The sequence below is a fragment of the Cryptotermes secundus genome, unplaced genomic scaffold (genome assembly GCF_002891405.2).
Source record: "Cryptotermes secundus unplaced genomic scaffold, Csec_1.0 scaffold15, whole genome shotgun sequence".
Classification (NCBI taxonomy): Eukaryota; Metazoa; Arthropoda; class Insecta; order Blattodea; family Kalotermitidae; genus Cryptotermes; species Cryptotermes secundus.
This window is the reverse complement of record NW_019721514.1, coordinates 970,285-991,904: the sequence shown is the minus strand read 5'-3', so window position 1 is coordinate 991,904 and position 21,620 is coordinate 970,285. Positions and strand designations below refer to the sequence as shown.

Sequence of the window (21,620 nt, the reverse complement as noted above, 5' to 3'; positions counted from 1 at the left end):
AGGAATCAAAGTGTTAACAAAAATCCTAATTCTCCCCTTATAGAAAACACCCCTCTCCTTTCTTTGCAAGGAGTAATTGGTTAGGAAAATAACTGCTATGTGAGATTTGGGATTCCCGCTGACGGTGTATGAAGATTACTGTCTTTTGAGATATGGCGCCGTGTAGTATGGGAGATAGAAATCAACGTTTCGAAGGAACGTGCCGCTTATATGTTGAGGGTAAGAGAATCACACTGAAGATGGAAGCAGCACGTTCCTCAGAAAAGCTCATTAAAATCTTCCAAACTATACGGCGTTACACCGCATAGGAAATCACAGGAACAACAAATAAATAAAAAATACACAAAAAATACAAGCAAGCAAAGCAAAGATTCTTCCATAAGACAAACGACGACGACAAAGAAACAGATGACAAACAAACAAGCCGTCTTCTGACATCAGTACGCTTAACTCCATGGAGTTGAGTCCTTCCTGAGAAACCAACAGTTGCTAATTTACACAAGAAATTCTCAGCATTTTATGAAACCCGAAGGTTCATTACCGTGTTTACCGGAGCACTTCACTGGTCCCTCTCCTCAGCCAGATCAATCCAGTCCATCCAACCGCATCCTATTTACCTAAGATACATTCTAAGATTATCCTCTCAGCTATGGCTAGATATTCCTGGTGGTGTCTTTACTTCGGCTTTTCCACCAAAATTCTATATGAATTCCTCTTCTCCCCATGCGTGCTACATGCCCAGCCCATCTGATCCGCCTTGACTTGCTCGTTCTAATTATACTCGGTGAAGAACACAAGTTACGATGTTCCCCATTATACAATTTTCTCCACCCTCGTACCATTTTCATCCCTCTTTGGTCCAAATATTCTCCTCAGCACCCTGTTCTCAAATACCTCCATTGTATACCGCTGTGCTTTAAAGGGTTATAGGCTCAGGTGGACTGTACAATTCTCTTCCAACAGGCCCGCCGTTTCAGTTACTGACTGAACAGAGGCACCGCGGTCTGTTGGCCGAGTGGCTACGGATTCGGAGAGAGGATTCAATATCCAGTGGAACGAAGAATCTCTGCAGCACCGCGTGCAAACGAGCCCTGGTCTCTCATACAATGGGTACACCGTGCCCAAAACATCAATGCGGTTGCGTCATCATCAGATAGTGACGTAGATCCTTACTTCGTCATCAGAAAGTTTTAACATGAGGTTAGAGGTAAAGTTAATGTTTTCCTTGTGCTTAATTAAAAAAGCACGATGCCATGTGGACGTATGGGAGAGTAAATGTACAGCTCCACCATTCCTAACCTAACTAGATGGAGGTTGGTAGTCAATTTCATGCCCCGAGCCACGTTACTCCCGGTAGAGGAGGTTCGGAGGGCCAGGGAGGCCGAAAAATCTCCTGCCAGGAATATAATCCCGATTCTTCGCCAATTCAGCTCGCAGTTCGTCGCAGCACCTACTCGGCTGTCCATCCTCTATTTTCAACACACGACAGGAACCAAAATCACCATACCGGATATCCCGGGTTTTCTTCCCAATGTTGCCTGCTCAGGGCGTCACTTACCCTAAACGATATACATGGGATAAGGCGTTCGGAGCGTGAAATTAACCATCATATACGTCTTCAAGACTTACCAGGCTGCCGCACGGAATTTAGATGTACACCAACCGAGATGACATCTGTGAGATTTTCAAACTCATGGCCCTATCCGAAATTCACTGCATGATAACAGAGAAACAGTTCTTCATGCATTCTCTGGGGTTCACCCACCTTGCCACACAATGCGTGCTGGAGGTCGTTTCACCGGGTGCAAGGCAGCCGAAGTGTGGAACTAACCATTCACTTCCATCTAATGCAATTCCCTTATGTCTTTGTTGAGTGGTGCTTAATTTAGCATTGGGATATCTTTCCATTTGGGAGTACTTTACGTGAGCAGCCAAAAACAAAAGTCATACGCTCTTCAAATTTTTACGCACAAGCTGCTGTAGCATGCAGTACTGGAAGGCGACAAATCTTAAGAATACTGCAAGAATGTAGCAACGATGTAAAAAAAAACGGATCTACACTGTTCATGTCGATAACCAAAAATATAACGATGCATAAGAAAAAATCCATTCTTGGTTCTTTCGATACTGCTTCAAGCCGCCGTCCTTAGTTGTGGCCTTCTGAGCAACATACTAAGGCTCTCATACAGTGCAGTTTATGTTCATGTATGATTGATTCTTTGTGCATAAATATATTTAAACAAAATAATTCGCATTTACGGAAAACCAACGTCTCACATAATGCTACACATGGCACCACTGTGTGTTCTCTGTTTCCTTTCTTCCTCCCCCACCTTTACTTCCTTCATATGACTGGCACAGGCCTCAGCTTCAAATTCTAGTCAAAATAATACAAAGGTCAGAGTCTTACTGAGGGGAAGAATGGAACATCGGTACCATAACCTTTCCAATGAACACAACTCTGTATGTTTGTGGATGAAGAATTTCAAATTCATTCAAAATCTGGCTTACCTGCACGATCTATTTAGTCCTGCGAGCTGCAACAAACAGTTTCAATAGACAGGTTACAGACCTTTAATCCACAATGTTAGTCATAACTAAAAATCTGTCATGCTGCATGATGTGTTATGACATAAGTATATTAGCAGTTGAAGGTACTGTTACAAAGAATGAGCTTATATTTCCCATTCAAAATTAAACTATTTGCAGCTGTACAAACTATACGTACCAGGGGTATCCCGAAACAATGTAAAACAACATTCTATAGAGAATATTTGGAACCAGTAATAACATGGACCCTTACAAAGAGAAACAACAGCAATACCCAAGCAACAGATATCAAGTTTTTGAGAAGCACTGAGGGGGAAAACAAGAAGAGACAGAATTAGAATTCTTGGTAACGAAGCTATAGTTCAGAATTTGTTCACAAAGTCTGAATAGAAATGATTACAATATTCTGGCTATGTAAAGGGACTGAACATAACAAGAATACCAAGGGCATTAGAATTAAAAATGCAAATGAGAATGACCTACAGATGACCCCGAATAAGACAGTTCATCCACACACTGGAAGACACTAAGAAGATAGGAAAGAGCTGGTAATACATTGAAACGGAATAAGTGTGGGATGAAGGAAAATTATGAAACCTTCTTGTCCTTCAACCTGTATAACACAGAAATAATTGCTAGGAGGAAAAAGGAAAAGCATTTTTATGCCAGGCTTTTAAACTACATTCACAGGATCCACCCATGACATTTTAACTTTGGACAAGGAATTCCAATCACATACATATGTGTAACTACAGTATTAACTATATAATATTTTTCAATAATTGTAGTCATACACGATTCATGTCAGAATCACTTCCAGTATTATATTCGTGTCTGTGTGCCAAATGTGGAAAAGTTTAGCACTTTAAAGTGCAGTCCCAACTATATGTATCACTTGCTTTAACACTGAAGTTGTGCATTTTACACAGACAGTGTATGTACTTCTGTAAACAGGACTAATACAGTGTAAAAGAACTGTGTTTTCTGTGAGGTAGTAGCTGAATTGTTATGAAACTTCAAAGAATTAGAACATTTTTTTCTATATTAGATAAGTTTACTTGGGCATTAAAAGGCAACACGATTATAAATTTCTAACTGAATGCTCTGATGTAGTCTTGGGATCAAAACTGAGTCTGGCTAATGGCTATTCTGACCAAGCAGCTTTCACTGTTTGCCTCAGTCCTCCCAGTCAATAACAGAACACCATCCTTGGGCTATAACCAATTCACATGAAATTAATTTTATAAGCCAAAAGTGACAAGCGTGGTACTCTGGGTTGTAACACTGTGCAGTTTGCAGACAGTCTGACATTTCAGAGGAACATACATCTTCCATCTTCTTGCTGAAGAGCAAGCCAAGTATGAGACCAGCAGAAACAGGTTTGACTTACTCTACAATCCACAAGATGGAGGCAACAAATATGGTCCTCTCAAAAGCCAAGTTCGTGCCAAACTACATGGTATTTTAACCCAGAAAGTTATATTCTTCACAGCAATTCCTGTGAGAACTTCAAAACCAAGAATGATCCTAAAAAATTGTGTAATGTGTCATCAATCAGTAGGTAAGGGCATCTCTGTGTTCTAGCATTATTCCAAGGAAGCACAGGGAAATGGAAATGAAGGCGATGCATTTGAGATCATGATGTCCCTGCTAGAATCAATGCTAAGCCACCCAGCCCCACAATCAAGCTACAGAGCTTTCCCTGCTCGATGCAACTCTCAGTCAGAAACACATTAATGGGTAGTTCACATGCAGTAAGGAAATTTCTTGTGGCACAATTATCGTAATTCATATGGCCGCGTCATAGCTCAAGTGGTTAGTTGCTGGCTTCCCACCGCGACGGCCCAGGTTCGAGCCCGTGCCTGGTCAAGTGGGATTTGTGGTGGACAAAGTGGCACTGGGGCAGGTTTTCTCTGAGTACTTTGGTTTCCCCTGCCAATCTTCATTCCACCAAATTCTCCATCATCATAATCACCCAGGGCAGGTACAATAGGCCAATCAGTGGCCGACGTGCCGAGTGGACACAACTGGGCTCCACCCCCCTCATGCGAATTAAAAAAAATTATAATTTATATAAGATCAGAGTCTCCATGGCAATGAACATTCAGGTTATGGTCTTTTGGGTTATGGCACCAAGTAGTCTGGTGGGTGCAAGGGTAAAACAATAAAGTAAAGTTGTCCCTATGCTTAAGAAATTAAATACTATGCCAAGGCATATGTGGTAGTGGATATATAGAACCACATTTTCTTGACCTCGGTATCAGTTGGAGATGAGTGGTCAGCTTCACGCCCCGGCCGATTTACCCCCAGAGAAAAAGCCTCCAGTACCCCTTACATAGGAGGCTAGGTGATCCCAGAGTCAGTCTGGACACTGTGGACACCAGGAACAGAATGCAAGCCATTCAGCCCACAGCCCGTCACCATACCAACTGTACAAGTGACTGAAAAACTTTGGCTGAAAAATAATTTCTCACTCAGCGTTCATTAGTTGGCTCTGAGAGTGCTGGGTCATTCAGTCACTTGCAGCACAGAAGAAATGCCTAACCTCATGCAATGAATTTATGATCAACATAATCAGTAGGCCATAACAATTAATCTCTATTTTCTATTCATTTTTCCCCCCACATCTGTGCCTAGCCTGTACGTGTTTAGAACAAATAACACACAGGAGGAAATTAAACTTGTTTACTTGGAAGAGGCAAAAACCACACCAAAGTGCAGGAAAATTCTGACCTACATATTCCTGGTGACATAAATATACAACTCATCACCAGATCTTAACATTTTTTACCTCTGGGTAGGTGGGTACCTTGGAAGAACATACTATCTCCATCTTCTACCTCAATGTGTTCCGGCAAAATGTTGGTACCTACCCACCAGACTAGACAGTGTCACAATCCACAATGATACAATGTATAATCCATCCAATTTAAACCACAGTTATCTTGCAAATCCTTACTAAATCGTAATCATAATAAGATAAAAAAAAACTATTTAGCTACAGGTTATTTTGAGCAAATCAAAGAACCTTATAAATTCATTCACTTTTAGAACACCAATCAGTGTACAGAATAACACACCAAAAAAATATGTCCCATTCCTTATTTTACAGTTACTATTAGGCCATGAAAGACAAAAAGACATAAACATAAACCAACCAGGGCTAGGTTTCATAACACTTCACTCCAAAACTTAAAGAGGAAATGAGTGATAATGAGCGTGTGGTATTTCATGGCACCTTGGCATCTGTGGCTACTTCCACCTTGATAAAACTTATGCACCCACTGTTTAGTAAAGTATAAATAAAATAAATTCAGAGGAATCTGTTGCTGTTAATACAGACGTGTAACCACTGCCCTTAATGCAACAACTTATTTCCTATCTTTCATGTATCTTAATACAACATGTTTTGGCTTCACTCGGCCATCATCAGGTGCATACATTCTTGCTATAATTAATCTTAGCATGTCACATATGAATGTGTTGTTATTTTTAATTTTGAGACCTTTAAAATCTTTCATGGTTCCTAAAATTGCTGATTGGTCTAAGGCATGCACTGTCTTCGCTCGCTCGGAAGCCGGGATCGTGGGTTCGAATTCCACTCAGGGCATGGATGTTTGTATGTGTTTTTCTGTCTTTGTCTACAGGTAGAGGCCTTGCGACGAGCTGATCACTCGCCCAAGGAGTCCTACCGAATGTGTAAGATATAGAAAAACCAAAGTGAACGGAGTTCATGGAGGTAGGACTAGGCTCACTGGGGCTGTAGTGCCAAGGGGGGGGGGAAATTGCTGATTAATCCATGCTGTATCTGACTGTCAGGCATGGGTGTTTTGTTTATTGCACTGGTGTGTGGATATCAGCTCCCTGCTAAGTCAGTCTGTTCTGTATGTGTAAAGGTTATGAATGAATCTCCTGGGATAAAATCATATGTAATATGGTGAACCACAGAACTACATGGCGTTATATCCCAACAGGCAAAACTCATCAAAAATTAAAATCATTCTTTTTACTTTTTGGTGTATAAACTGAAGTCCTTAAAACCCTTTATGGAAAAGAAGGGGGGGGGGGATTCTTTAAGAAAAGGGTGTAATTCAGGTAAATTCTGCTCTATAAACAATGGCTACAAAACAAACTTCCTGTAAGAATATTAAAAGTTTGAAACCTGCAGTTCATCTAAATAATACATAAATACTTATTTCAACCACACATAAAGGCATTATATCTACATACATGAAGACTAATCAGTTAATGCTATTTACATAAATAATTGCTGTACATTATGTGTTGGCAAAATTCCTTAGTGTTACTGCAGTGTTGTGCTCTAAAGGATGAAGATTAATTACCTCACATGTTCAACAGAGGATTTGTAATCACCATTAAAATCTCACACATCCAGAAGATAGCATGAAAACTCCTAGTGGTCTTAATTTGCAGTTTTTGTGTTCACGTCCTGATCAAGATAATGTGTTACAATATCATGTCTCAGATATGTGTGTGCATGCACTTGGAAGACCTAGATTTAGATGTGAGAATAACATCAAAATGGACCATATAGAAATAAGATCTGAAAGTATGAACTGGACTGATCTGGCACAGAATAAGGTCCAATAAGGCAGACATTGGTGAATAATGTAATGAAAGAAGAGTTCTATCTTCTGGGATATAACTACATACAGTATGGTGTAAGTGCCACAATATAAAACTCTTCATGGCCAACACTCTGATGATCTCAGATCCAATGTAATTAATGTCTGGGTTCCACTCAACTAGCTCAATACCTAACAAGAAACCTTATACCTTGGAGTCAGCTACTTAGATCTCTGTGACAATGTATTTTAAAATAACCATTTTAGCGCATAGCTATAAATATTACAACTCTACAAATTAATTGTAAACGTCACTGAAATGCAACTAACTAATAAGATTGAAACCACGTTTCCTCTACATCTGCTGCTGTATGCAAAGTCTCAAAATGTGCGGTTCTTCCAAATTCTGTTCGACCTCTCGAAGTTTCGGAATTATAAACCTGTCGAGCAAAAGTATTGACTTTGGGAAACAAAACGATACGGTGCGATATTAAATGTACTGCATCGACAGCCTACCTACGTAACTACTCATTCGTTTGTCCGATGTCTCAGATATGATAACACACCGATTCAAATATCGGTATCTCATTCAGACATAACCAAACTCGTGTCCACATTTAAATCGTAACCACACATCCCATTAACTCTTAACTTATAAATTTCTAATTTTGTGCCTTAAAATCGATAGTGAGAAACAACACCTACTTAACACATTAATTTCACAATACATTTATTCCAAAACGTGTTTCACAAATAAGAATTCCTCTCATAATTTCGTAACTGAACTCACCTTACAAATACCTGTGCCGTTCAACACTACTAAGGCGCACGAAATAAAATCCTCCCTCGTGTAAATCGAAGTTATGCACACTATACACACACCATCACAGGTACAGGTATTAACAACAAAACAAATTATTATCACACATTCCTTCACTACAAAACAATGTCAACATTAACAAAAAGAAATTACACTTCACGTCCTTTTCTTAATAGACATGCTGCAAGTCTCTCTGGTGATAACTTCCCGAAACTCATTTCAAAGCTTGACCAATAAGAGTTCAGTCCGATGGATCAAGCACAAACTTGAGTATGCCGAATGTTGAAAATGGAATACCAGTACAAACTGAATTAAATACTGACGATAAAAGCCTAACTAAATACTTCATAATGTAAGCAATTAGTAATATTCACCTACAAATATTAAAAAACGAACTTCATGTCTCACTTAGCGTAGTAACTTGTCGCTGCTGCTCTCTGTGACCCACTTGTAAAATTATTTCCTCAGTTCGCAACAGATGGCACAAGTGACCACTAATGCGTGCTGTATTTTTAGTCCCTTCGGCCCGTTTCCGCCTTCCTTTCATTGAGTTCTCATCTCTTTTCTTATTTCTCATTTTCTCTTTATCTCGGAACTTATATGTAGACGATTGATCAGTTTCATGCTCCGGCCTTTATTAACTCCCTATGAAGACGTTCATTCAACCGACACTCCAGAACCGTTCTGGGTACATAATGAAAATGTTTCCAAAATTCTGCCGTGTCACTTAAAGACGGCGAGTTTCGAAAATAATAAACACGTAGTTCCGTCAATATAGCTATTAGGCTACCGGCTGCACGACAGAGAAAACGGCATTCAGTTACTGACTTTTCTTTACCACAGCTTCCACTCCAGCTCTAGTGCCCATCCAGTTACCTACCAAATGGATACCGGTGGTAAATGGGAAGGAACGCGAAGGTGACTACTCACATCCATGCAATGCTGACATGAAGAATGTGAGGAACTGTTCCCCCATTCACCACATGTTTTAGCACCACAGTAACAAATTAATTTACTTACTCCATGCAGCCGAGTTCATCTTGAGAAGCTGACATTCCCTCAAATTCTCAAGAAATGTCTTGTCTTTTATGAAACCGGAATGCTCATTATCATGTGTACAAAAGTTTGCCACTCCGTGGATAAGAGCCGTTCTTGAAAATCTAATACTCGCTCCGCTGGTCAAAATATTCTGTTTTTTCAAAGTTTTATATTTGATTAATTAAGCGCCATGACATGAGGACGTACACAGGAGCGATGTGACAGCTTTACGCATTCTTAAAATCGATAGTAGGTGGAAGTTTGTGATAAGATTCATGACACAGCCGCTTTACCCCCGGTGATTCATCGGTAATCACTGGGCAGCCGGCTGGGTGAGGCCCAGAGCCTGTCTGGACGCTTTGGAGAAAATAAATAATATCTCGTCAGGAATCAAGATACGGTTCCTCGGTCGTTCATCTAGTAACCTAGACACTTTACCGACTCAGTTATTCCGGATGCTTCCGCATTGTATGGAACCCAAATGATCATTATCGTGTTCTCAAGAGCTCGTCATAGATTGTACAAGAACCAAGGAATCCACAGAGTCCGCTTTTCTACGTCGTATTTCGTGATGCGACATTTGTTTACGATGAGGAATTTTACCCCTTAACAGCGACCGGGGCAGTTGTTCTCAACCTCGGGTCGTGTGCCCTGAAGGGACGTGATTGAGTCACTGGAAGGACTAAGACCATGAGAAAGATGAAGTTAAAATTTAAGTAATATAAAAAAATAAATAAATAAAGAAGAAATTTATCTCCTACTTTCCTTTGATATGACACGGAAGGGACGTGATTGAGTCACTGGAAGGACTAAGACCATGAGAAAGATGAAGTTAAAATTTAAGTAGATATAAACAAAAATAAATAAATAACAAGACATTTATTGCCTACTTTCTTTTGACATGACACGGACAGCACAGAAAATGACGGTCCAACAATTCTTCTATTGTTGTGTGTGTTTTCTTTGAAACGGTGACGTTTTTACCGAGAGGCTGGCTAGCAGTGACAGGAGGGATACACATACAGACACACAGACTGGTGGGAGGGATTTAAGAAGTACGCAATCAAGATGGGTTCAGGTGCTATAATATACACACCAAGTTTCATAAAGATTGGATCATGCATTAGAAGTTGATGCGGGGGGACACAGACAGAATGGTAACCTCATTAGCGATTACAGTTAAACATTTTGGATGTAACCCTGTGTAGACCGATAGAACCGCATCGAATTTCGGAGAAATATATTGCCTCGTTCTTGTTTACAACCCATTTGACTTACTCTTCGTTCCCGAAGATGGAGGCAGAATGTTCTTCCGAAACGTCGGTGAACTTCTGCCGGACTACAATGCGTCACATCCTAGAAGGGAGTACTTCGGTTGAATGACTGGGATTCGGACTGTATGGTCGAGGAATTAGGGTTCGAGTCAAGCCCGTTTGAACAATTCTGTCGCAACACAACAATACAATGGTCCAGGCTAAAATTAGCTTAGCTCGTTTGAGCTGCAGTATACTTTATCTTGTATATTTAGCACAACGTATGTTATTAGAATTAGATCCAGTTATCAATGACAATTAGTATTGTGCAATTCTTCAATTCATCTCATATTTGCAAAATTCGCTGCACCTGATAATGGTCAATAAAGATACGAAACATGTCGTTGCTATTTGCTGATATACCCATACTGCTGTGGAAACAGTTAACCACAACAATTAAATTACTATCTCAGCAATCTGCAAGTAACAGACGGAACCGTTGTTAAGTAACGATTGTTGATATGAACTTTTCCAAACATCGAGTCCAGTTGGTACGTACGTAATTCGACAAACTGAAAGAGGAATATAATACTAGAGACAACTGAAAAGAATACCACAACCGGATATTTCTCTGCAAAGGTTTGTGTAATGTGTGACAGGACATATTATGTACATATCATACATTTTATAAATCAGACGATTTCAGCTATGTGGGTGGGTTATTCAGTAACTAGACAATATACAAGGTTACTACAAATGATTCATTCCATTTCAAAACATTATATTTTCCAAAATATTATACATTCAAACATGAATGATACATGAAAGGAGCCGCAAACTCACCAAGTTTATATCGTGATACAGCAGTTGGCAGTGTGAGTGCAGTGCCTCATAAAATGGCGACGAAGTTGGAAAAGAGTTTGTGTGTGTGTGTTCGCTTGCCCCCCCCCCCATTTCGCCTGATTTAACGCCATGTGACTTCTTCCTTTGGGGATATGTAAAGGACCGTGTTTACATGCTCCTACTGCCAACAACACTGGTAGAGTTCAGGGAGCGCATTAATTCTGTTGTGAAGACCATTGGCAAGGGAGTGCTGCAAAATGTTTGGACCGCACTCGACTACCGTTTGGACGTGTATCATGTGACCAACGGGGCATACATATAACATTTGTAATTTGGTGAGTTTACGGTTCTTTTCATGTATGAATAATATTTTTATGTATATTACTTTGGAAAATATAGTGTTTTGAAATGGAATGAATCATTTGTAACAACTCTGTAGTATAGAACGGTATTATAATCGATGAATTATGCATCGCAAAGGACTTGGAAGGAACCGTTAGTAATTAATCGAAGTACCATCACGGAAGAGATTCGAACAGAGAAGCTCCAAAATATAGGTCAAGGGCGTTGATTCTAACCTAAACTGTTCAGTCGGCTTTCGTTGCTTCATGTAGCTCTTAATGTGAACAGAACTATTTTCAGCCTACTTCCATTATTTTGACACAAGAAATTTTGTGAAGATCTATTCGCATAGGTTTCTTTGATACAACATGGACTTCATAGAGAATGACTCCAACAATTCTTTGTTGCCGCGGGAATATCTTTACAGAGTTTTTACCTAGCAATGATAGGGCAGTACACAGAAAAACCTAGAGACACACAAGTCCAACAATTATTGTATTGTTACGTGTATTCGTTGCCGCGGGTACGTGTTTACCGAGCCATTTGACTAGAATCGAAAGGAGTGAGGCACTTTTCTCAGCATTAACCTAGCAGCGATGTACGCCGTTGGGATGGGCTCAGCTGCCATGATCTACATACCGTGTTTATTAAGGACTGGTTCAGGCATTCAAAAGTTAATATGCGGGGATTCACAGACACACAGACAGCATGGAGACAGCGTAAGGATATTCCTCAATAACTCCGTCTTTCCGTGTGTTCGCAACTTTGATACTCATAGTAGCCAGACTGTTACCCACAAACACTGCATTAACTCCATGGAGCTAAGCTCTCCTTTAAAAAGCTAATGGCTGGTCAACTATTATAGAAATTTCCAGCATCTTACGGAACCCGACGTTCATTATTGTACTCACAAAAGCGCGTCACTGGTCCCTACCCCGTGTCAGCTGAATCCATTGATCGCACTCGTATCCTATTTCATTGGGATAAATTTAATATTTTCATCCCATAAACATAACAGAGACACCAAGAATTGCCGTGCGGCTTCCGCCGTTCTGGGCCGACAGACCAGCAGTTTGGTTCGCTCAGGTCGAAGCACAGTTCACTTTGGCCGGCATCAGTAGCGAGCAGACGAAGTTCTGCTACGTGATCTCGCAGTTGGACCAACGTTACGCATCGGAAGTAGAGGATATCATCACCTCTCCACCCGAAAGAGGCCCCTACACCCTACTGAGGACCGAGCTTGTGAGGCGGCTATCCCCATCACCAGAGCAGCGCATCCGGCAACTCCTCACGGTCGAGGAAATTGGCGACCGTAAGCCGCCCCCCCCCTATCGTGGTGGGGGATTTGAGTATGCCAGGGACCCTGAGAGCTATACCAGCGGTAGCGTAGCTACTGGCAGGGCCTCCCTTGCTGGACAGGTCAAAGGGTAGGCATCAGACGAAGAGAGACACCAAAAACTGATGCCGGAAGCAGCGTCATCAGCAGCGACTTGAAGCACAGAGCAAATGATGCTCGAGATGGTTCAAGTTCGTATAGCAACAGGCGTGACCAGAGTGGTTTGAACGGCTGCTGTACTGCGATGTGGAAAGCAAATGGAAAAATTACCACATTATCACTTTTCCTGGATAGTCTCTTTCCAAAAACAGAAGATCGCATTAAGTGGAGGAACTGTTTTGGAAGAGACTGTGGACCTGTCGTCTGACAGATTACTGATGAATGAATGAAACATATATGTTTTCCTAGGTGTCCCTTCTATTAAGGTTCATCTAACAAAATATAGGACAAACTTCTCTCTTTCTCCCATCATGCTACATGTCCTACCCGACTCATGCCTCTTGATTTCAACGTCCAAATAATTTTATCGAAGAATACCAGTTATTAAGCCTTCAATATGCAGTTCTCTCCAGTCTACTGCTACTTCCGCCTTCTTAGGTCCAAATATTTCCTTCAGCACCCTGCTCGTACTTCCGTGTATGTTTTCCCCTTAATGTGAGAGTCAAAGTTTCACACTCATGCAAAAATAAAACAAGATTATGGTTTGTGTATATCAAATATCACATTTCTCTCCCATTTCAGCATCAAGATGAATAACGACGGTATGGCGGCGAGCAGCTCTGAGCCACAGCCAGACCAGCAGCAGAAGACCGACATTAGACAGCTTCCTGATGTGAATGCCAAACAGCCAAAGGAAATCTTCCCCTTTGTGGGTGCCTATCTTCCAATTGTTCCTATAGAAATCCTTCCAAGTGAAATATATATGACTGCAAGCACAGGCACGACTCCAAACATTGGTAGGGTTGATCTTCCGCATTCCTTAAACATTAACGGCGGCACCACTTTCACATTGGATTCAAACAGAATGACACCAGATCGAGACTTAAGTGGCTTATTTCCGACTCAATACATGGGTATGAGACCGACCACATATTTTGGTCAAGGTCCAGGAGAAAGGTTCACATTAACAGATTTCTTCAAACCTACCAATTACCCTGTAAGATCTGAACCTCCACATTTGGGCCTCACGGATTTGCATAAGAGTCAAGATATTACTATGAGTCCAACCACATACTTTGGTCAACAGCAAGGAAACAAGATCGACGAAACAAGTTTCTTCAGGCATCCAAACTATCATCAAAAATTGACAGATCCAAACCAGGACAGAGGGGGATCTTCAATGACCAGGGCTCCAAATATTAACATGACACAGAACACACATTCTGGCCAACATCCATGGAACATTTTGCCCATAGCACCTCCCAGAATTATGCCAATTGGATCCTTTTGGTACTTCCTTCCAGAAAGTGACATGACTCCGGCAACACATTCTGGTCAACATTCATCGAACATTTCGCCCATAACACCTCCCAGGTTGATGCCAAGTGGATCCTCTGGGCACTTCCTTCCAGACATTAACATGACTCCGGCAACACATTCTGGCCAACATTCGGGGAACATTTCATCCATAACGCCTCCCAGCATGATGACAACTGGGTCCTCTGGACACTTTCTTCCAGATATTAACATGACTCAAGAACCACATTCTGGCAAACATCCATGGAACCTTCCTCCCATAACACCTCCCAGAATGATGCCAATTGGATCCAATTGGTACTTCCTTCCAGAAAGTAACATGACTCTGGCAACATATTCTGGTCACCATTCATCGAACATTTCGCCCATAACACCTCCCAGGTTGATGCCAAGTGGAAACTCTGGTCACTTCCTACCAGATATTAACATGACTCCGGCATCACATTCTGGCCAACATTCGGGGAACATTTCATCCATTACACCTCCCAGCATGATGACAACTGAGTCCTCTGGACACATTAACATGACTCCAGCACCATATTCTGGCCAACACTCATGGAACATTTCGCCCATAACACCTCCCAGGTTGATGCCAAGTGGATCCTCTGGGCATTTCCTTCCAGATATTAACATGACTCCGGCAACACATTCTGGCCAACATTCATGGAACATTTCGCCCATAACACCTCCCAGGTTGATGCCAAGTGGATCCTCTGGGCATTTCCTTCCAGATATTAACATGACTCCGGCAACCCATTCTGGCCAACATTCGGGGAACATTTCATCCATTACACCTCCCAGCATGATGACAACTGAGTCCTCTGGACACATTAACATGACTCCAGCACCATATTCTGGCCAACACTCATGGAACATTTCACCCATAACACCTCCCAGTATGATGCCAAGTGGATCCTCTGGGCACTTCCTTCCAGATATTAACTTGACTCCGGCAACACATTCTGGCCAACATTCGTGGAACATTTCGCCCATAACACCTCCCAGGTTGATGCCAAGTGGATCCTCTGGGCACTTCCTTCCAGATATTAACATGACTCCGGAAACAGATTCTGGCCAACATTCGGGGAACATTTCATCCATAACACCTCCCAGCATGATGACAACCGGGTCCTCTGGACACATTCCTCCAGATATTAACATGACTCAAGAACCACATTCTGGCAAACATTCATCGAACATTTCGCCCATAACACCTCCCAGGTTGATGCCAAGTGGATCCTCTGGGCATTTCCTTCCAGATATTAACATGACTCCGGCAACACATTCTGGCCAACATTCAGGGAACATTTCGTCCATAACACCTCCCAGCATGATGACAGGTGGATCATCTGGGCATTTAATTTCTGGGAACAACGAGAATCCGTGTTAGTGAGCGTGGAAGAAACAAGGCTCCTTGGTCTCCGCTTCAATCCAGGCATCAAAACCAATAGAGGAATGGATATTTAGCGTCCAGCGCTCCAAAGATTAACATTAACACTGTAGCACATTTTGGCCAACATTCAGGGAACATTTCCTCCATAAATCCTTTCAGCATGATACCAAGTGGATCCTCTAGCGCTTTAGGTATTATTGTGAGCACAGGAGATGTTTCCCCGATGTCGGATATTGCACAGTCTCATGTCGACAGAATCACATAAGATCGCGACTTTAGGGACTCGACTGGGACTCAAAATATTAGCATGAGTCCGACTGTATGTTACTCAGGGTGAAGGAAACTACTCGATCATCTCAAGAGCACGCCCATCTGAAATTGTCTCAACTTGGGCCCCAAATGTTATTGGCACATCTCTTTCATGTTATGACATTTCAACATGTGGAAAATGGCGAATTGCACCCCGACATGTGACCGCTGCTTCTGGAAGATGGGCGTCATCTCGTCCAGTAAAGAAGTCAACTGTTCTCGTATTATTAGCAGACGATGAAGTGCCGAGCTCAGGAACTTCAAGGACGACCACGGCGAGCGTTTTACTTTCAGAAGCGACGATAAGCGGAGTTACGAGATGAATTGACACATGAAAGGACCAACATTCAAATAGCTCGCCAGAAAATTATGCTAATAACTGAAGGTAAGTGATGGTGTTCTTATTTAATTAAGAAAGATGTTGAAATCTGAGAGGTGTTTATCGAAGGTAGACGTGTATTTGCGAAATATGTGTGCATGATATGAACTCATCATTGGAGACCTGACCGTCCGAGCCTTCAACATAAAAGTTTCCATACGGATTTAAATTAAATTTGTTCTGAGGATCTCACTAAATCTTTCGGCCAAACTTTGTTTTATTTTTTATTCTATATCAGCCCTATAGGATCGGTATAGCCACTGGATACGGGCTGGACGACTGAGAGGTCGGGAGTCCGAGTCTCAGTACTGGAAAGCGTTTTCTTCTATCCTCGTCGCCCAGACCAGTTCTAGGGCCCACCCGACATCCTACCCACTGGGTACCGAGGGCTCTTTCCCCCGGAATCAAGCGGCCGGGATGTGAAGCTGAACACTCATCTCCCAGTAAAGCCGAGGTCAAGAATACGTGCACCTGTACAGCTACTCCCCTTATACGTCTTCATGGTGGAGTGCTTAATTAGTTAACCACGATCACTTTATCTAAATTATCAGCCTTATACGAAACCTTAGATTACTTGAAGCTTATTTCTTTTTTTATTGTTGTGGGGTGGGACTAAGTCTCTTGTACTGCGGCCGCTTCTGGCCCAGATGACAGTTGAGGTTGATTGTGGAGCAATTGGTGAAATGAAGATTGGCAGGGTAAACCGAAGTCCTCGGAGAAAAGCTGCCCCAGAGGCACATTGTCCACCACAAATCCCACTCGAACAGATCCGGGATCGAACCCGGGCCGCCGTAATGGGAAGCCAGCGACTAACAGCTTGAGCTATGGCGCGGCCTACGTGAAGCTTAACTAGGCCTTCGCGAAATTCATTTCCTTTAAAAAAAAAAAAAAATGAATTGTGCATTTGTTTCCCAAATCTACGAAAAAGTGTTTAGGTGACACAGAAGGTAATGGGTAATCCAAACGTTTTGTCAGTCTCGCGAAACATCCACTAAATAACTTCGAAACATTTAGGACTAGTATGCCTCCACAGTCATGTACTAAACGTACACAATCAGGCAGACTTTCAGCGGCTGAACTGAANGTCGTCTTCTGGGTTTTGGCGCCGTGTATTCTTCGTTTTGGCCGACGTTTCGGAGGAACGTATCGCCTCCATCTTCAGAGCAGGTGAATGGTTTGTGAATGCAGAGAGCAGTAGCTGTAGCTACTGCTCTCTGCATTCACAAGCCATTCACCTGCTCTGAAGATGGAGGCGATACGTTCCTCCGAAACGTCGGCCAAAACGAAGAATACACGGCGCCAAAACCCAGAAGACGACTTTCTTCATAGTCATCGCCATGAAAACCTCAAAACTTACATAGGAACAGCTGATTTAAAAAAAATATTTGAATGTCGTTGGTCCAATTCTCACTCGTGAGTCACAGGTATGATCACTGGAAGGCAGATATTTGTATTTGTATACTAGGAAAAAGTATATTTAACATATTTTGGCCCGCGGATAAATACCTATGTTAGAATGCGACCCCCAGTTGTTTCGGAAAACCCCAGTGTGAAGTATTTATTTTCACATTTTGATACCAATCTAATCAGAACAAAACAATTTAAATTCAAGCTTGGTACTTGTATTAAGGATGACATAATTTGACAGCAATGCTGCAGCTCAGGCAATTAGCCATCAGCTTCCCAAAGATGGACACAGTTATCTCCGAGGCGGTTTTTCTACAAGAACTTCGATTTCCCCTCCCAGTTATCATTCCACCAACTGCTCCGCATTCATTAATAACAATCCTATCATTGACGCTATATAGTCTTGACACTGTCAACATAGTTAAATAAGTAACTTGAAAATATGTATATAATTTAATTGATATTCTTTATCCAAGGCATCCTTGAGAATACTCCGTACCTTGAGGAGGCAAGCTAATAGGAGAGAAGTCGTATGAGTACAACAGTATCTTCAATATAGACATTTTCGTTCATACCACATGTTGAAAATGAAATTCTGATGAAGATGATGTAACCATCTAATTACTCCTTTATGACGCATCTTAAAGAACGTTTTTAACAGGGAATAGTTACAGAGAGGAATGTCTGCTTTGCAGGATATCCAAATGCTGAGGGATACATGCCGGAGGAGGACCAAGAGGACTGAGATACATATCCACAAGACAATGAAGTCCAAACTTCATGTCCACATGATGAATGTAACAAATATGAACTTCGTCCCAACTTCAAAGGATCCATTAACATATAGTACACGTATTTCCGAAAGTTTCATTAAATAATACAGCTGCTGATTTATACAGGTCATCTGGTGTTGTGAGGGCAGTGAAGTTTAATAGGTTATGAAGATCAGCTGGAAACACAAGGATCTCATAAACAAAATTCATGGCGGAAGTTCCGGTTCCGGGGTTTCAGACATTTTGGGCTAACAAACGAACATCTCTTCAGTCGGATTACCACATACTCAGAGAATGTTATCCCGACGCAGACACCCAATACAGATTCAAAGTTTTATGTGACATTGAGGATGTGACTGGGTAAACACCTGCTGTTGTCGGAGAGCGTACAGAATGAACGGCAGTAGTCGAAGCTGCGGAAGAAAACAGGGCTAGCTATTGCCAGGTCTTTCCGGAAAAGCACTCTTCAGTGCACTGTATGACACATATACAGTCATATTAAATGAATTAAAAGCATTGTTGAAGGCCAGCACCAGTGCAGACAAGAGCACCATACCACAAGCCACGAAACAGCCTACTCAAGAGCAAGGTTTCCAAGAATTTCGAAGGCGCAAACGACACAGCAGCAACAAGACGACCCGAACTTCAAAGAAACCAGTGGAGACGGCACTATCTGTCGCAGTAAACACCAACCCCAAGTCGGTGGCCACCAGAAAATTCTTTGACCTTCTTGGAACATCCAGCATGAACACAGATTCTTTCGGCAAGGAGGCGAGTCCCCAAGAAGAGGCAACTTGTGGTGAAACACGTAGGCTGTCCCCATTAGTGATAACTGTCGCAACAAACCTGATACAGTTATAAAAGGTCATTAAGAGTGTGGTAAAAAAAGACTTTAAGTTCCGAAACACCAGGAACGGAACCAAGGTATTCACTAAAATCTTGGAGGATATTCTGCAGTCAAGTCCCACCTTGATACCCAAAGCGTTCCTTAATTTACCTTTACACTAAGTCCCTAAAACCCATCAAGGCCGTAATACGCCACTTCCATATGGACACCCCAGCACAAGACATCTCTGATGGACTGGTGGACCTATGCTTCGACATTATCAGCGTCAAGCAAATGTTAACCACTCGTCGGTCATTGTCCGAAGGAATAAAAAAAAAAAAAGAAGCCTACTCCTCTTCCTCATTACCTTGCCTAGAACAGCAAAGTCCCAAGAGATATTTCAACTGACAGCCCTCTGCCACATTTCCATTAGGGTAGAGCAGTTTTCTCCCGACCTTTTGAAGCCCAAGGACCAGTAAGACATCTGAAAATTCTACTGACCACTAAGTTATGTAGTCCTATTTTTTAAACTTATGTGGTATTATCAATATTCGGGACATACTGTGATATTTATAACATAATAAATCTAAAAGCATGTTCTGAATACATATGGAAACATAATTAATTAAATTGTAAGTTATTAAAAGTTAATCATCATTGAACAAAATTTTAATCTTTATTAAATAAATAAAGAATATGATATAATTATGTTACTACTTTTAATGAGATTGTTGAGCTTGTCGGCCCTTACAGAGTTCCTGGGTATCTGGCTCAATATTGGTCAACTTCAGTCGAAGATCGGCTCTCACACTAAGACGATTTCTGTATTTCGTTTTTAATTGAAGGAGCGATGGAAGTACTTACTCACAGAGAGAACTGCGTGACAATTTTCAATGCGTCTGATAATTAATTCGGGAAATTCACTTCTTACTAAAGGCGAGATCCAGAATCGGACCCATCCAAGTTCACGAAATATCATTTTAAGTCCACTGTCACTTGAAAGCTCAATTAACTATTTATTTTTCGATAACGAAAGGTCATTCTTATGATTGTAAGCCTGAAATGGATCGTGAACCCACAGAAAATTCCCGTAAATGTTATTCGGAAAATACGTTTCAAATTTCTCTTTCACAGTTTTGAGGTGGTCACACCCTTTCCAGAAAATCAGAGTCAAGAGAAATATAATTTTCCACTAAAAAGGATTCCAATGTTGGAAAGGGTGCAAATAATTTGACTTTTACATAACTAATCCATAACACCAGTTTTTTTTCTCGAATGAAGATATACTGAGCGTTCGCTGAAGGAGAAAAACTGTATAACAATAAACACCAAGAAATTGGTTGAAATGTGGATAAAACATGTTTACTTCAAATCTAACAAAACAGCAAGGGAAGGCGGGAGCCATAAAACCATAATATTGTTTACTGCTGCCCCAATTCATTAGCCCTCTTTCTGCAGTTACCATTTATCGTGAGGTCCCTCCTCTGAAGTTAGTGACAATGCAGTCGCACCCTCATACCCTGGAAATACCGGATTCTTGTCTGGTCATTGAAATGTTCATGGAAATTAGAAAGCTTGTTTTTTTTTTTCAGTATCCATTTCATTTTAACAATTTTGACTTGCTATTTAATTTTAATTAGCTTGTACTCTTCTCCAAGAATAATTACAATGATCAAGTCAAGGAGGATGAGGTGGAGAGGGCATGTAGCAGGAATGAGGGAGGTAAAAAATGCGTATAGGATATTGGTGGGAAAGCCAGAAGGAAAGAGACCACTGGGAAGACCAATGCGTAGGTGGATGGACAATATTAAAATGGATCTTAGAGGGATAGGATGAGATGGTATTGATTGCATTGATCTGGCTCAGGATAGGTACCAGTAGAGGGCTCTTGTGAACACGGTAATGAACCTTCGGCTTCCATAAAATGCTGGGTAATTCTTGAGTAGCTGCAGAATTGGCAGCTCCTCCAAAATGGCTCAGCTCCATGAGTAAGTAAGTAAGTAAGTAAATTTAATTTTAATTTGTTTTGTTTGGATAATTTTTAATTTAATTTCATTTAAGGATGCTTGCGGACCATCTGTCCCATCATCGCGGACCACGGGCTGAGAAACATTGGTTTAGACAACATGCTAGAGGCGGAAGGTCGCAGGTTCAAGTCCCGATGAGGTCATGGGATTTTTTTCAATTGACCTATTCCTTCCGGCCGCACTATGGCCCTGGGGTCGACTGAGCGTCTAACAAAAATGAGTGCCAGGAATAAATTAAACAAATTTCTTGGGGAGTAAAACG

General features: G+C 41.4%; 3 protein-coding genes across 6 annotated transcripts in view; 2 read left to right on the top strand and 1 right to left on the bottom strand.

Annotated features, from left to right (window-relative positions):
- The window catches only part of LOC111875413 (axin), a 75,297-nt gene extending 67,035 nt beyond the window's left edge, over window positions 1-8,262 (bottom strand). Inside the window, exon 1 of one of the 3 annotated variants that reach the window (XM_023871650.2) lies at window positions 7,927-8,262. The gene's annotated coding sequence lies outside the window, so the exon portion shown is untranslated. The remainder of the gene's footprint in view (window positions 1-7,926) is intronic. The other 2 variants (XM_023871646.2, XM_023871651.2) reach the window with 2 other exon arrangements.
- Window positions 8,263-12,126: 3,864 nt separating this feature from the next.
- LOC117283178 lies at window positions 12,127-14,670 on the top strand. The gene is made up of 3 exons (XM_033755798.1): window positions 12,127-12,151; window positions 13,510-14,625; window positions 14,664-14,670. Exons 1-3 carry the CDS (start codon window positions 12,141-12,143, stop codon window positions 14,668-14,670), a joined length of 1,134 nt encoding a protein of 377 aa, XP_033611689.1. The 5' UTR covers window positions 12,127-12,140.
- LOC117283179 (branchpoint-bridging protein-like) lies at window positions 14,661-19,889 on the top strand. Of its 2 annotated transcripts, none has more exons than XM_033755803.1 (2): window positions 14,661-16,331; window positions 18,428-19,889. In XM_033755803.1, the coding sequence occupies exon 1, from the start codon at window positions 14,672-14,674 to the stop codon at window positions 15,632-15,634; it is 963 nt and encodes a 320-aa protein (XP_033611694.1). In that variant the 5' UTR covers window positions 14,661-14,671; the 3' UTR covers window positions 15,635-16,331; window positions 18,428-19,889. The 2 variants fall into 2 exon arrangements, with proteins under 2 accessions (XP_033611694.1, XP_033611695.1); XM_033755804.1 differs by lacking the exon at window positions 18,428-19,889 and adding an exon at window positions 16,564-16,635.
- Window positions 19,890-21,620: the final 1,731 nt, after the last annotated feature.